General features: G+C 38.0%; 1 gene segment (V, D, J or C); it reads right to left on the reverse strand.

Moving 5' to 3' along the window:
- Positions 1-8672: 8672 nt before the first annotated feature.
- LOC114652599 (immunoglobulin kappa variable 1-5-like) lies at positions 8673-9362 on the reverse strand. The segment is given in 2 exon segments: positions 8673-9117; positions 9236-9362. Coding segments are annotated over 2 exon segments (360 nt in total).
- Positions 9363-14306: the final 4944 nt, after the last annotated feature.

Here is a 14306-nt window from a genome sequence, read left to right on the forward strand (position 1 = left end):
TAGTCTGGTGGTTAACGCACTGAACTTTTAACTTCAATGCTCCTAGGTCATTTATCTGTCCTGAGCTACTATATTTTGTGTCAACTGGTGTTTGGTAAAAGTATTCATGAACTGTTGCACAGTCACTTTAGACCAGTTGAGCTGGCAGGAGCTAAATTGTATGACAAAGTGAGTTTATGCAGTTTGAGCATTTTAAGAGACTAAAATGTTGCTTACTATATTAACAAAGGCAGGATGTTTTGCAACAGTTTCATCTTTATAGTCTATTGACAGCATAATAATGTCACTGGTGTAATATGATGTGCATTTCTGTGATAAATAAACCTGATGTTGAGTATGCTATGGAAATGTGAAGTTTCAGTTTATTATAATGTGCCTTTTACGTATCTTAAAGCAGCACAACACCCTTTATGAGGGTGAGGGCTACATGTAGTATTTACATTTATAGAGATTGCATAGTGTAGGAAAAAGGCATTCTATTAATTAACAAGATTGATTTGATTCAACGCTGTTGTTTCACTGTATGTGCATGATCTTTTCAAAAAATGTGCAATATGATCATCAAAAAAAAACAACTTTATTTAGTCTCACATATCTCTTACAGTACAATGCACAAAAATATGGAATTTCACCACATTTTTCTGTATGTGTTAGAGCTACAATACATGTTCAGGACTACATTTCTTAATACATGCTTCAGTCCACTGTCTAAAGCAGTGACCTGTGGCAGGCAGTGGCTCATCAGCGGAGCAGGGACACTTTACGAGACAGCGTTTGTTACATTTTAAATCAGAGCCCACTTATATTGAGTACTTGGACATAACTGGAGTGGAATAATTTTTACAACCTTGGAAAAAATGTTTGTCTCTGACTGCTGGTTATATCAGATTATCAGAATGGACGCTACACTTCCTCTGCTGCCCACATGCTTTGTTTTTCTTTAATATAATATTCACCTAAAAAGTCAAAAGAGCAAATAAAAGAATTACCATCTAGGTACCTGAAATACCAAATTGTCTTTACCAGCATTTTCATATCATGTTGCAGAATAAAATCCCAAGCCAGGAAATCACGCCATGTCCAAAGCCTTCTGTTTCCAAATAAGACTTTATTAAAAGATAACAAAGCTATGCTATGTCTGTGGAGAAAGCCATTATTCCTGGGCATGGAGACATCTTTATACAAAACCTACCATGGATAAGATACTTAGGCACTCCGGTTTATGAACAAAATCTAATGGCATTATCACCACTGCATCCAGTAAATTCCAGTCAAGCCTACTATTACGTTATCCATGCCCATTATTTATTATGCTAATGGACAATACCTTTTGGCATTTCAACGCTATTGTTTAATCACCCTTCACCTTTCAATAATGTACAATATACTTTCTGTTTGATATTGCCCATTTTTCCCACCCATTTTTGGTGTCAGCTTTCATGGTGTCATTTTACCTTGGTGGAGTGTAGAAGAATATGCATATTGTGATTTGATGGATTGTATCTCATCCTGAAGGACAATTTTAGCAAGGAGGACCAGAAAGTGAAATCAAAAGGAGAAATGCAATAGCAAAATCTTAAACAGACCAAGGTCAAAAACAGAAAGTCTGAAAATATTAAAAAGCAAACTATTAATAGGAACTTATAGTCAAAGTAAACCAAAATCAAAAGCTAAGCCTCCATCTCAAGTGCACTCCGGAAGGTGATGTGCCAATGATACAACTTCCAGAGGTTATATGGTAGAAATGGATCTCTATTGCTGACAATAAAACCCTTAAAATGTTGGCAACTGCAATAATCAAAATGGCTTTATATAGCAAAAAATAAAATGTGCCAAAATTAAGCCAAAAGCATGGTGTAAGAATTAAATTTAAGATATTATAAAACTTACTGATGTTAGTAAAACTTGAAATCTGAAAAAAGAAACAAAATAAAAATCTACAGCTTCATAAAAATACTGAATTAACATCTTTGTCCAGATAAGTATCTGCAATATTATTATCGTTCTTTGGGCTTTTTAGTGCCTAAAAGATTTCAGAAAGAGTTGGGAGGGCTGTGAAAACTTCTATCGATGGCAATACAGCAAATGTGGCAATGGCTCTTCACAATAATTATTCCCTCAGACAGCCAGGGCTCAGCAGAATTTGTTGAAGTTATTCTTGGCATAACTGTCAGGGATCTGAGGCAGCTTGTTTTCAGCACAGAACAAAATTGTAATGACCTCCTAGCCAAAGAACTCAAAAAGGCTTAGCTTCAATATCTAGGCCACAAAGTTCCAAATATGAGTTAGAAATAAAAATGAGCCTGGCCTCAAAGTCAAGAAGCAGGTTTTACAGCCTACACAGACTGAAATGGAGCAGAGAGAAAAAAATAATTTAATATCAAGAAGGGCACAAATGAAAACCACTGGCTTATATATTAATTTTATTAAACCAAATAATGTTTAAAACAAACTAAGACATCAGAAAATGTCAAGATGACAAAATTCCAAATTAATATAAAAATTTAGGAAAAAAGAATGGATTTCAAAAATAACCAAAACAAACAGTAAATAAGCCAAAAAAGGGAAATCATTAACAAAAAATCTCTTCTGCAAGGTCTAAACGGATCAAGAACAAAAGCAAAAGTCACAAGCAAAATGAAGACAATACAAAAATAGTCATGTGACCAACAAAAATGAAAGAAAACCACAATGAAGGAGCTAATCAGTAGTAGGCAGGAAAGTTGCCAGTGCATCAGGATAGAACTCTTTGCAACAAACAGTGCATATGGGAATTTATTTGTGCCACATCTGAAGGCCCTAAAAATATAATTACAGGAAATGGAGCAGGCCACAACTATGAGTAATGCAAAAAACTAACAACAAGAAACAAGGGGAAAATAACAAAATTCACAAAAAAAGTGAAACAATTATACTTTAGGATCTAAATGAGGTTGATAACATATCATATGTATCACAAAAATAGTTCCCAGTTGGAAAAGAAGACCACATGAAGGTATTTTGGTTGTCTCAGTTTAGCTGTGTTATCTGTGATAAATATATGATTTATATGAATAAAAAGAGATGGTTTATTGTTTATTTTTATCATATAATATGAACATAAGTCAATAGTTATTTGCACATTTGTGATCATTTTGTTTGGGTTGGCTGTGCAACTCTTCCCCATTTGTATGGAAACTGGTTGTGTCTGTGGTCACAATGGTAACGTTTCGACCTTCATCAGTCAGTTTCTCTTCCTGTTTTCTAGGGGTAAACACAAGGTCTCTCTCTGCTCTTCAGTGATCTGTCTTTTATGGGCTAAAGGTATTCTGAGGCTGGGATTAGATAGATAGATAGATAGATAGATAGATAGATAGATAGATAGATAGATAGATAGATAGATAGATAGATAGATAGATAGATAGATAGATAGATAGATAGATAGATAGATAGATAGATAGATAGTTTTTCACACCACTGTATCTATCTATCTATCTATCTATCTATCTATCTATCTATCTATCTATCTATCTATCTATCTATCTATCTATCTATCTATCTATTTGCCCCCTTCCTGATTTCTTATTCTTTTGCATGTTTGTCACACAAAATGTTTCTGATCATCAAACACATTTAACCATTAGTCAAATATAACACAAGTAAACACAAAATGCAGTTTGTAAATGGTGGTTTTTATTATTTAGGGAGAAAAAAAAATCCAAACCTACATGGCCCTGTGTGAAAAAGTAATTGCCCCCTGAACCTAATAACTGGTTGGGCCACCCTTAGCAGCAATAACTGCAATCAAGCGTTTGCGATAACTTGCAATGAGTCTTTTACAGCGCTCTGGAGGAATTTTGGCCCACTCATCTTTGCAAAATTGCTGTAATTCAGCTTTATTTGAGGGTTTTCTAGCATGAACCGCCTTTTTAAGGTCATGCCATAGCATCTCAATTGGATTCAGGTCAGGACTTTGACTAGGCCACTCCAAAGTCTTCATTTTGTTTTTCTTCAGCCATTCAGAGGTGGATTTGCTGGTGTGTTTTGGGTCATTGTCCTGTTGCAGCACCCAAGATCGCTTCAGCTTGAGTTGACGAACAGATGGCCGGACATTCTCCTTCAGGATTTTTTGGTAGACAGTAGAATTCATGGTTCCATCTATCACAGCAAGCCTTCCAGGTCCTGAAGCAGCAAAACAACCCCAGACCATCACACTACCACCACCATATTTTACTGTTGGTATGATGTTCTTTTTCTGAAATGCTGTGTTCCTTTTACGCCAGATGTAACGGGACATTTGCCTTCCAAAAAGTTCAACTTTTGACTCATCAGTCCACAAGGTATTTTCCCAAAAGTCTTGGCAATCATTGAGATGTTTCTTAGCAAAATTGAGACGAGCCCTAATGTTCTTTTTGCTTAACAGTGGTTTGCGTCTTGGAAATCTGCCATGCAGGCCGTTTTTGCCCAGTCTCTTTCTTATGGTGGAGTCGTGAACACTGACCTTAATTGAGGCAAGTGAGGCCTGCAGTTCTTTAGACGTTGTCCTGGGGTCTTTTGTGACCTCTCGGATGAGTCGTCTCTGCGCTCTTGGGGTAATTTTGGTCGGCCGGCCACTCCTGGGAAGGTTCACCACTGTTCCATGTTTTTGCCATTTGTGGATAATGGCTCTCACTGTGGTTCGCTGGAGTCCCAAAGCTTTAGAAATGGCTTTATAACCTTTACCAGACTGATAGATCTCAATTACTTCTGTTCTCATTTGTTCCTGAATTTCTTTGGATCTTGGCATGATGTCTAGCTTTTGAGGTGCTTTTGGTCTACTTCTCTGTGTCAGGCAGCTCCTATTTAAGTGATTTCTTGATTGAAACAGGTGTGGCAGTAATCAGGCCTGGGGGTGGCTACGGAAATTGAACTCAGGTGTGATACACCACAGTTAGGTTATTTTTTAACAAGGGGGCAATTACTTTTTCACACAGGGCCATGTAGGTTTGGATTTTTTTTCTCCCTAAATAATAAAAACCATCATTTAAAAACTGCATTTTGTGTTTACTTGTGTTATATTTGACTAATGGTTAAATGTGTTTGATGATAAGAAACATTTTGTGTGACAAACATGCAAAAGAATAAGAAATCAGGAAGGGGGCAAATAGTTTTTCACACCACTGTAGATAGATAGATAGATAGATAGATAGATAGATAGATAGATAGATAGATAGATAGATAGATAGATAGATAGATAGATAGATAGAACAGAAACTCATTAAATAAAAACACATAAGTTAAAATATATGCAAACACCCACTATGCTTTGAACACACACCAGAATGACTCAAAAGGGAGATAAATTAAAAAGAAAGAAAACTTCTCACTTGTTGGTCCAAATCCCAGTGAAGCATTATACTGGCATATTGTTGTTGGTGTAAAGGAGCCCCAGTAGTGTTAATTCACACACTTCTGCTGAATGATTCGTTGACTGAAAGTCCTCAGTGTTAGTGTGTCATGGAGAGGATGTGCAGCATTGATCATAATGGTACTCAGTTTTGTTTTAATTCTCTACTTCACTGCTACCTTCAGGGAGTCCAGAACCTCTCATTCCTTTTGTAAGCACTCCGCTATGGTAAAAATAAAAAAATCTCTATATTGTGTAGAAATCTGTGCATGGATTTTGGCCCCGGTACACCTTCAACACATAAAAAGCGGATCACTGCTCGCTGCTGTTCTTTGTTGTCAACAGAGAATGGAACGGCCATGTCTGCTACTAGAAAACAACAAGAGAAACTGACTGATCAAAGTCAAAAGTTTACTACAGTGACTGCAAACGCACCATGTCTCCACAGGTTTGCAGGAAAAACTGTACAGAAAACTCAAACTAAATAATATAATTTATTTTCTAAAAATATTTAGAAACAAAGCTGTACATTCCAAATTCCTCCTCATTTTGTTTAGTCACTCTTCATTAAAGTCACTGGTCAGCAATAGAGACTACTTAATTAACAGCACTGCACATGAATTTTAATTATAAAACAGGTTGGAGGGAATTTTAGAGATGAGAAGGGGAGGTTATGATAAAGAAATCAAGTATGAAAATAGAAAATATCAGTATTGACCTTGATCTTAAAAGGCTGAAGCAAACCTCAAAACACATAAGCTTGTGTGCGCTCAACCAAGTTCTCAGTGCAGTAAACAAACCTGTCTCTCTCAGCAAAGTTCATGTCTGTGGAGGTAAAGACAGAGAATAAATGAAATGTCCAGATATACATGCATGACAAGATTTGCATACTTATTCTTCTTGACTGCTCGGCCATTTCAGAAAACATTTCATAATTAAAGAGACACTTTTTCAGCCATGATTTTTTTTTTGTGTAGCAATTTGGTTTAGAGGAAAGATAGAACATCAACACTTTTGTTAGTTTTCTTAAATTTTACCTCCATTATTTCTAGTTTGCCTAGTCTTTCAGCCTCGATGGCTGTATTTTTTAGATGTAGTGAGTTCAGCTACAATTCTGGCTCATCTTCCCCGTTTATCCATTCTGTCATGTTATAACAAACCCAAGACATCAGACAGACAAATCCCCCTTATGTTTCCGTAGTCCAAAACTTTTCTTTTTTCCTTGTGGCCATGTTGTATACATTGTATGCCCATCTGAACAAATATCAAAATAGACATGTTATGAAATCACCTATGTCAGTTTAGCTGCAGTCAAGCTCGACTACTCCACTAACTTCTCTTTTCTGTCTCTCATACTCATCACAACATGCCATTTGTGTTCTGTCTCTTTGTTCATACTGTTTTGTCCTTACTTTATATATGTATCCATAGGTCTGAATTGCAATCTGATTATTTGGGTGGTCACTTACTATGTAACGCTTGTGTATATATATATATATATATATATATATATATATATATATATAGTCACGAATATGCGTCTGAGGATCACCTTGCCGACTCTGATCAGGTATGCAGTACCAATTCAGGGCGAGAGGGAGCAGTGTCATTAACTGTCTTGTCTTACTTTCACAGTTCAGAGAAGACGGCCCAGGAGACCAACTGACAACATCCCCATGATAGCCTATAAGTCCCATATCTTCCAGGGTGAAGAATATAAAAGCTCCCATCCTCAGAAGAAGGCCTGTCATTCATGAACAGAATTTTGAACAGGATGGATGTCCTGATCAAAGAAGATAGAGAAAAACTGGTTAAACGTTTATGTTCTACTTTCGCACCTTTGTGCATCCATTCATTTTCTTGCTTTCCGTTTGCTATTGAAAGAGATTCAATTAAACTGGGTGGCCTGACTGGGACCCCAACTATTTTTGGGACACTACTCTTCACTCCATACCACAATATAAAATGCAAAAGATTGTGCCTGTCACGTGATGTTCACACCATTACTAGCAAACCACTGGGGCAAGAATCTTGATCTTGGTCTTAATTTAATTAATTAATTAATTATGACATGATTTGTGTTAGAAAGCAAAAAAGTATGGCTGCTGGCAACCCCCATAAAGTTATTGGAGTTTGTGTCTTTGTTACAATAAACTGCATAGGATGACTGATTCAGAAGATGATATGACAGTGAGACAAAAGAAGTGTAACAAAATCTGAACGTGAAGCAAATCGCAGAAGCTAATTATGTGATAGGAAGAAGAAAAATGAGAACTCCGGCATGAAACTAAATGGAGGACCATAAGTCTGCATGTTTTCTAGTTTAGAATAAAACCACCGGAGATTAAAACTTCATAGAATATTTGAAAACTTGTATTAGTCAATTTGATTCAGTTTACTTTATTGTTATTATTTCTTTCAGTAAAATTAAGATATTTGCTGCTTCTGCAACAGCTTAAAAAGAGGAAGTGACAAAATAGAACAATCTACTAAGCAAAGCAGTGACAAACAATAGGAACAAATATCAACAGTATCAAGTTCACAATAAATGGATTAAGACCATATATGTAAATTAAGGAATTGTAAAAAATATGTTGAAAATGAAAAAGTGGCATACATAGAGGCACTGAAACTGTAAAAATAGACACTTTGAAGCAATCTGTTATTTCATTTAATTTACATACAGAGATTTAAGAAAAAGACAACCCAGCATGACTGCTTGATTGTGCTACTTTTTTAAATGTAAATGTCTACCCATAAACTTTCAAACATGCTTAATTCAGTTTGGGGTGAAGGGTGCTGAATTCTGGCAGCTGGCAGCATCACTCAAACAGGTCCAGTTGGGGCTTCTGAATAACCTAATTGACAGGTCTGTGGGATGTGGAAGGGAAAATCAAGTGTCTGGAGACAAACTTGAATATACTTCAGGAAAAATGTGTCACCTCCACACAGACAGGCCAGAAACAGAACCCAAGAGTGTAATCTTTAATTTAGGAGAAAGTAGAGTGAAATGACACCTTTTATTGGCTAATGAAATAGATTACAAATGCAACGCTTTCGAGGCAGCTAAGGCCCCTTCATCAGGCACCTTAGCTGCCTCGAAAGCTTGCATTTGTAATCTATTTAGTTAGCCAATAAAAGGTGTCATTTCACCTACTTTCTCCTGTGTCAATCGATGGCTAACACGGTACAACACTCTACTGCTAAAGCTTTAATGTATTAATGGAAAATACTCTGCCACTATGATCCCAAAGTATTAAACGAATAGAGTGTATATATGTATATATATAAAGCACCACCCCACCATTAAAAAAGTCACTCAACATAAGTTTTATAAATAGCCTGATCACTTGCAGTAGCATCTAGCTTCAAAAGGGTCTTGCTCCGGTGCCTCTGCACCTGCATGTCCTTCAATAAAGGAGAGGTTAGTTGTTCAGCTCTCTGTCACTCTGTGAGAGAATATTCCAAATACTGCATGCAGTAGTAATTCCCTGCGTCTTCTGGCTCGACTCCATTGATCATCAATGTGTATTCAGTATCTGATCCGCTACCACTGAAGCGACTAGGAGTATCATCTGCGAGGAATTCTGTCTCATAGATCAGGAGCTTAGGGGCTTCTCCAGGTCTCTGATGGTACCAGGATATTCCAGTACTCACATCGCTGATTGCTATACAGGTGAATGTGACACAGTCTCCAGCAATAACTGACATGGCTGTTGGAGTCTGGATTACTGAAATCTGACAGAAGGAGCCTGAAAAAGAGAAAGACAAAGTCATGTAGTATTTATTACTTTGTACTTTATTACTCTCTTATGTTTAAAGCATATTTTTCTTATGTGTTATTACATCCAATATTAAACACCATCTTACCTTTATTGCATAATGTGAGAAAGATAAAGAAAAGGAGCAGTAGGGAAGTCATAGCTGCCTTGATTTCTGCTAATATTTATTTGAGATGAAGTTATAAATCATGGCAGAGCTCTAAAATGCCGCCTGAAGACACAAAGTGTGTTAAGTATGCAAAGTAACTTCCTCCCATGAGCTCTAGTAAATTTATAAAACATTTTGAACTTCTGCAAATGGACCACCCTACTGGGCGTTTTTGGATATGATCTCTGATAGACATGGGTATCGATCAGTGCTTGTATTATTGACTGCTGTATTTGATTTGATAGGATGTACAGTAGATGGACATGTAAATGTAATTTAAAACTTTACATTAAGTAACAAATTTGGCTAGCCTTTATTCACATTGTTTCAACAAAACGTTTTACAAGCCAAAATAACGTTGAGTGCAAGAAGGATGTAGAAACATCTTACAACTGTCAAATATAAAGTGAGATTAGAGTGGGGTGGGGTTGAAGTCACGTGGACAAATAAAAAAAAAAAACAAGAACAAGTGTGTCTGTGTATTTGGTATGGGATTTGTGAAAGCAGTGCTAATTTTTGTGAAGTGCCATTTTATTTGAATATAAACTGTAATGCATTGTATCACTGCATTCCAAAATATACTCCAATAGAAGATGCACTGCAAAAGTTAACTCTGAATGTGTCCAACTGAGAGTAACTGGCAGATGAACAGAAATCAGCTTATCCACCTTAATAAAAGGAAAAGTGTCTATGAGTGCGTCTATCAATCTATGTGTCTGTGTGGTTGTTATGTCTTCTGTTATATGCCATTTCTTGGAGTCTGGTATCTCTGCAGCACGGACCCTCTCTTAACCCTAATCTTAACCCTAATGTAGCTAGGTGGAGTTATGGAGGTCAGCAGCTAGACTCTGTTGGCACTCATTGGGGTCAATGCCACCTCCTTGGAGCTCCAGGGTAAAGGCTGCAGGAGTCGTAAAAGCAGTGCTAATGTTTGTGATGTACCACCTGTTGGAATTAAAATTGTGATACATTTTATTACTAAACATATTGTAAAATCCATTCTAATAAATGGTGTACATGCAAACATGAATGCAAAATATGCTGAGGTTTGCGTTAGTTACTTAGATTCCGATCGGTCTTAGATACAGCTAGCACAGCTAGTTTACTCATAACTTCACAATAATATTTACTCATAACTTCACAATAATTCGCAAACACAGTTTGGTTAAACTAATATCTTTCATGCACTGCAGAAAACCGATGAGGCAAATGGGACAGACCGCACCCCCATGTGCAGGTGTGCCTCACTAATCACTAACCTCCTGCAGCTGTAAAGCGCACACCCACAGAGAATGAGCCAGCCATTCCATTATTTATTTATTAAAAAACGGGCTCCGATTATCAAGCTGTGTACCTTCTATACCACATGTCACTTACCATGAAAATATGGAAGAGGGTAATGGATTAAAGGCTGAGGAAACAGACGAGTATAGGAAGAACAGTTTGGATTTATACCAATAAACAATAAAACCAAATCAGTAATATGGATTCTGCCATAAAAGAGCCCTAGTGACACTGCAGCATAAAGTGGTGGACAGACGCATTCCTTAAAGAGGAAGTTTTCCTAAGTCACCTTACAGCAACCTGTATTATGACAGATAATAATAATAATAATAATACATTTAATTTATATAGCACCTTTCCCATGCTCAAGGCACTTACAGAATATAATAAAGAACGGCAGAATATACAGTATATAGCATTGTACAAACCAGATAAATAAATAAAGAAGATTAAGACAGTAAATTCTGAAAAAAAAACAGACAACATAATTGATGGTCCAGCACACACATACAGGTTACATGAGCATCTTGACAGAGAAGTAAACTGAGAGAAGGGTAATAAAGTCAAGTAGAGCTAAACAACAAACTGACCAGATGAGTTTTGAGTTGTTTTTTAAAAGAATTCATGGAGTCAGCTGACCTGATTAATTTCGGTAGGTCATTCCAGAGTGTGGGTGCTATACAGCTGAAGGCCCTGTCACCCATGGAGTGTAGATTAGTGTTGGGCACAACAAGATTGCCAGAATCAGAGGGCATTAGTGGGCGGGCAGGCACATAGTGATGGAGAAGGTCAATGATGTAGTTTGGCGCAAGGTTATTTAAGGCTTTGTAAGTTATTAGTAGGATTTTATATTTGATTCTGTAGGACACAGGGAGCCAGTGAAGACGGAGCAGGATGGGTGTGATGTGCTCTCTGCTGCTGGATCGAGTAAGGACTCTTGCAGCTGAATTTTGAATCAGCTGGAGCTGTGATATAAGATTAGAAGGGGCACCTGCCAGTAGGGAATTACAATAATCGATGCAGGATGTGATAAAAGCATGGACAAGTTTCTCAGCATTAGAGAAGGAGAGGAAGGAGCGAACACGGGATATGTTACGGAGGTGAAAGTAAGAAAGTTTCTTAATGTGATTTATGTGGGCGGAATAAGTGAGGGAGGAATCAAAAATGACACGAAGATTTTTTACAGTAGAGGCAGGTCTGATGAGATCACTGCCAAGATGGACTGGGAAGGAGCTCATTTTATTAAGTTGCATTTTAGTCCCAATTTGCAGGAGTTCAGTTTTATTGCAATGTAATTTTAAAGAGTTCTGCTCCATCCAGGTTTTAATTTCACTAAGGCAGGTTGTGAGCTGAGAAAGCTCTGATGAAGTTCCACTTTTAACATTGAAGTAGAGCTGAGTATCATCTGCATAAAAATGATAACCCAAGCCATAACTACGGATAATATGGCCAAGGGGAAGCATATAAATACAGAAAAGCAGAGGACCAAGGACAGAGCCCTGAGGGACTCCTTGTGTGACTGGCACGGAGTTGGATCTGCTGTTGCCAAGACTAACAAACTCTTGCCTATCAGTCAGATAGGACTTGAACCACTGGAGGGCAGTGCCAGAGATACCCAGCATGTTCTCCATTCTGGACAGTAGGATGTCATTTCTAACAGTGTCAAATGCTGCACTGAGGTCTAACAGAATTAATATGCTAGTTTGTACAGAGTCTGCTGCCATAAGCAAATCATTGGTTACCCGTAGCAGAGCAGTTTCACAGCTGTGCCGCACCCTGAAACCAGACTGAAAGGGTTCCACCAAATTATAAGAGGTTAGGTAATTGGTGAGTTGGGAAGCTACAACATGCTCAAGAACTTTTGACAGGAAAGGTAAGTGGGAAATAGGCCAGAAATTGTTAAGATTGTCAGCATCAAGACCAGACTTTTTTAACATTGGGGTTACAGAAGCAATTTTAAAAGTGAGCGGCACTGAGCCAGTGTCAAGGGATGAGTTTATTATTGTTGTAACAGTCGGGATTATGGCATGAAGGCAGGATTTAAGTAGTGTGGTGGGGATGGGGTCCAGTACACAAGTAGTCGGCCTCATCTTACAAAGCAGGTCATTAACAGACGCAGATGTGACTGTTGAGAACTTAGAGAAAGAGCTGGATGGAGTGGGAAAACAGGGAGAGATATAAACAGAAGATGTATTTATGTTAGTTAAATTATTTAGATCTTTAATTTTGTTACGGAAAAAGTGGAGGAATTCCTCACAGACTTCAGTAGAAGAGGTAGTTGGACCAGATGCGGGTTCGAGTAGTTTATTAACTACAGAGAACAAAACCCTTAGGTTATCATGGCCACTTTCTATTATTCTGCCATAATGGGTGTTCTTGGCAGAAGTTAGTGCTTCTCTGTAAGCTCTTTGGTGGTCAGAGAAAGCCTGGATGTGCACGGTGAGGCCAGTCTTACGTGATATTCTCTCAAGGCGTCGGCCAGCTGCTTTCATAGATCGCAATTCTGAGCGTTTAAAGGAAACCTCCTTATGTTTTAAAGGAGCTGTTTTATCTAATGCTGAGTGAAGGGCTGAGTTAGTGGTCAACAAAACTATCTAGTGTTGATGGAATAGGTGCAGACAGTAAAAGATCAGAAATGGATCCAGAAAGGATAGAGGGACAGATATTTTTAAGGTTTCTGTAAGAAATTTGTCGTTTACAGGTAAGAGGTGGGAGAGGTAATGAGACAGTGAAAAATACTGCTTTATGGTCAGAGAGTCCCAAATCAGTGCTGTAAATGTTGGCAACAGATAGTCCAGAAGTACAGATCAGGTCCAATATATGACCGCCAGAATGGGTTGGAAAATCAACATGTTGTGTCAAGTCAAAACAGTCCAGTAAGGATAGGAATTCATTCCTCAGTTTAGATGTGGGGATGTCAATATGGATGTTGAAATCACCAAGAAGGATAATTCTCTGAGAGTAAGAGCTTAGATGGGTCAAAAGTTCAATCAGATCGGATAAGAAGGATGCATTGTATTTTGGGGGACGATAAAGAACAATGAGTGAGACAGGACCTGATTTCGTTATTAGTTTAAGAGCCAGGCACTCAAAAGACAATGGACAGTCAATTGGAATTCTTTTAATGCTTTGCCATTAAGAGACCTCTTGTTAAACAGTGCAATATTAGATAATGAGGCTTCTTTCTGCACAGAGCCGCAATCAGGGTTTATTTCCACATAATGCAAATTTGGCACACCGACAATTTTATTTCCAGGGTCATGAGAAAGACGGCGTATTCCTGAGCAAATGCTGCCGGTGGTCTTTTCATTCGCAGCCCAGCGGTGGCGGCGACCTGACCCGCGATGTATATATTTCAGGCGCTGCAAAATACCGGTGTCCTGTAGGATGTTGCAGTCAGACCATTTGCTCTGGACAAACTGTTTAATAAGAAGGAGTTTGTCATGAGAGTATTTTAGCATGATACTGGGCAATACTTATCTGAATAGCAGTGGAGAAGCAGCACAGCACAGCGGAACCGGTAGGACAGGCGGGTGTGGTAGTGTAGGTGAGCAGCCATAGCAAGCAGCAGAAAGCATAGCAAGAGGAGGTAGCAGGAGTTGGAGGTTCCAATACACAGCCACAAACAGTAACGCCTGGTAATTTCAGGCGTGATCGCCCTATGAATAACCTGCCATTATAACAAAAAAGCTTTGTTAGCTTTTAACCTTTAGTAGCATGAAAGCAG

The sequence above is a fragment of the Erpetoichthys calabaricus genome, chromosome 5 (genome assembly GCF_900747795.2).
Source record: "Erpetoichthys calabaricus chromosome 5, fErpCal1.3, whole genome shotgun sequence".
NCBI lineage: Eukaryota > Metazoa > Chordata > Cladistia > Polypteriformes > Polypteridae > Erpetoichthys > Erpetoichthys calabaricus.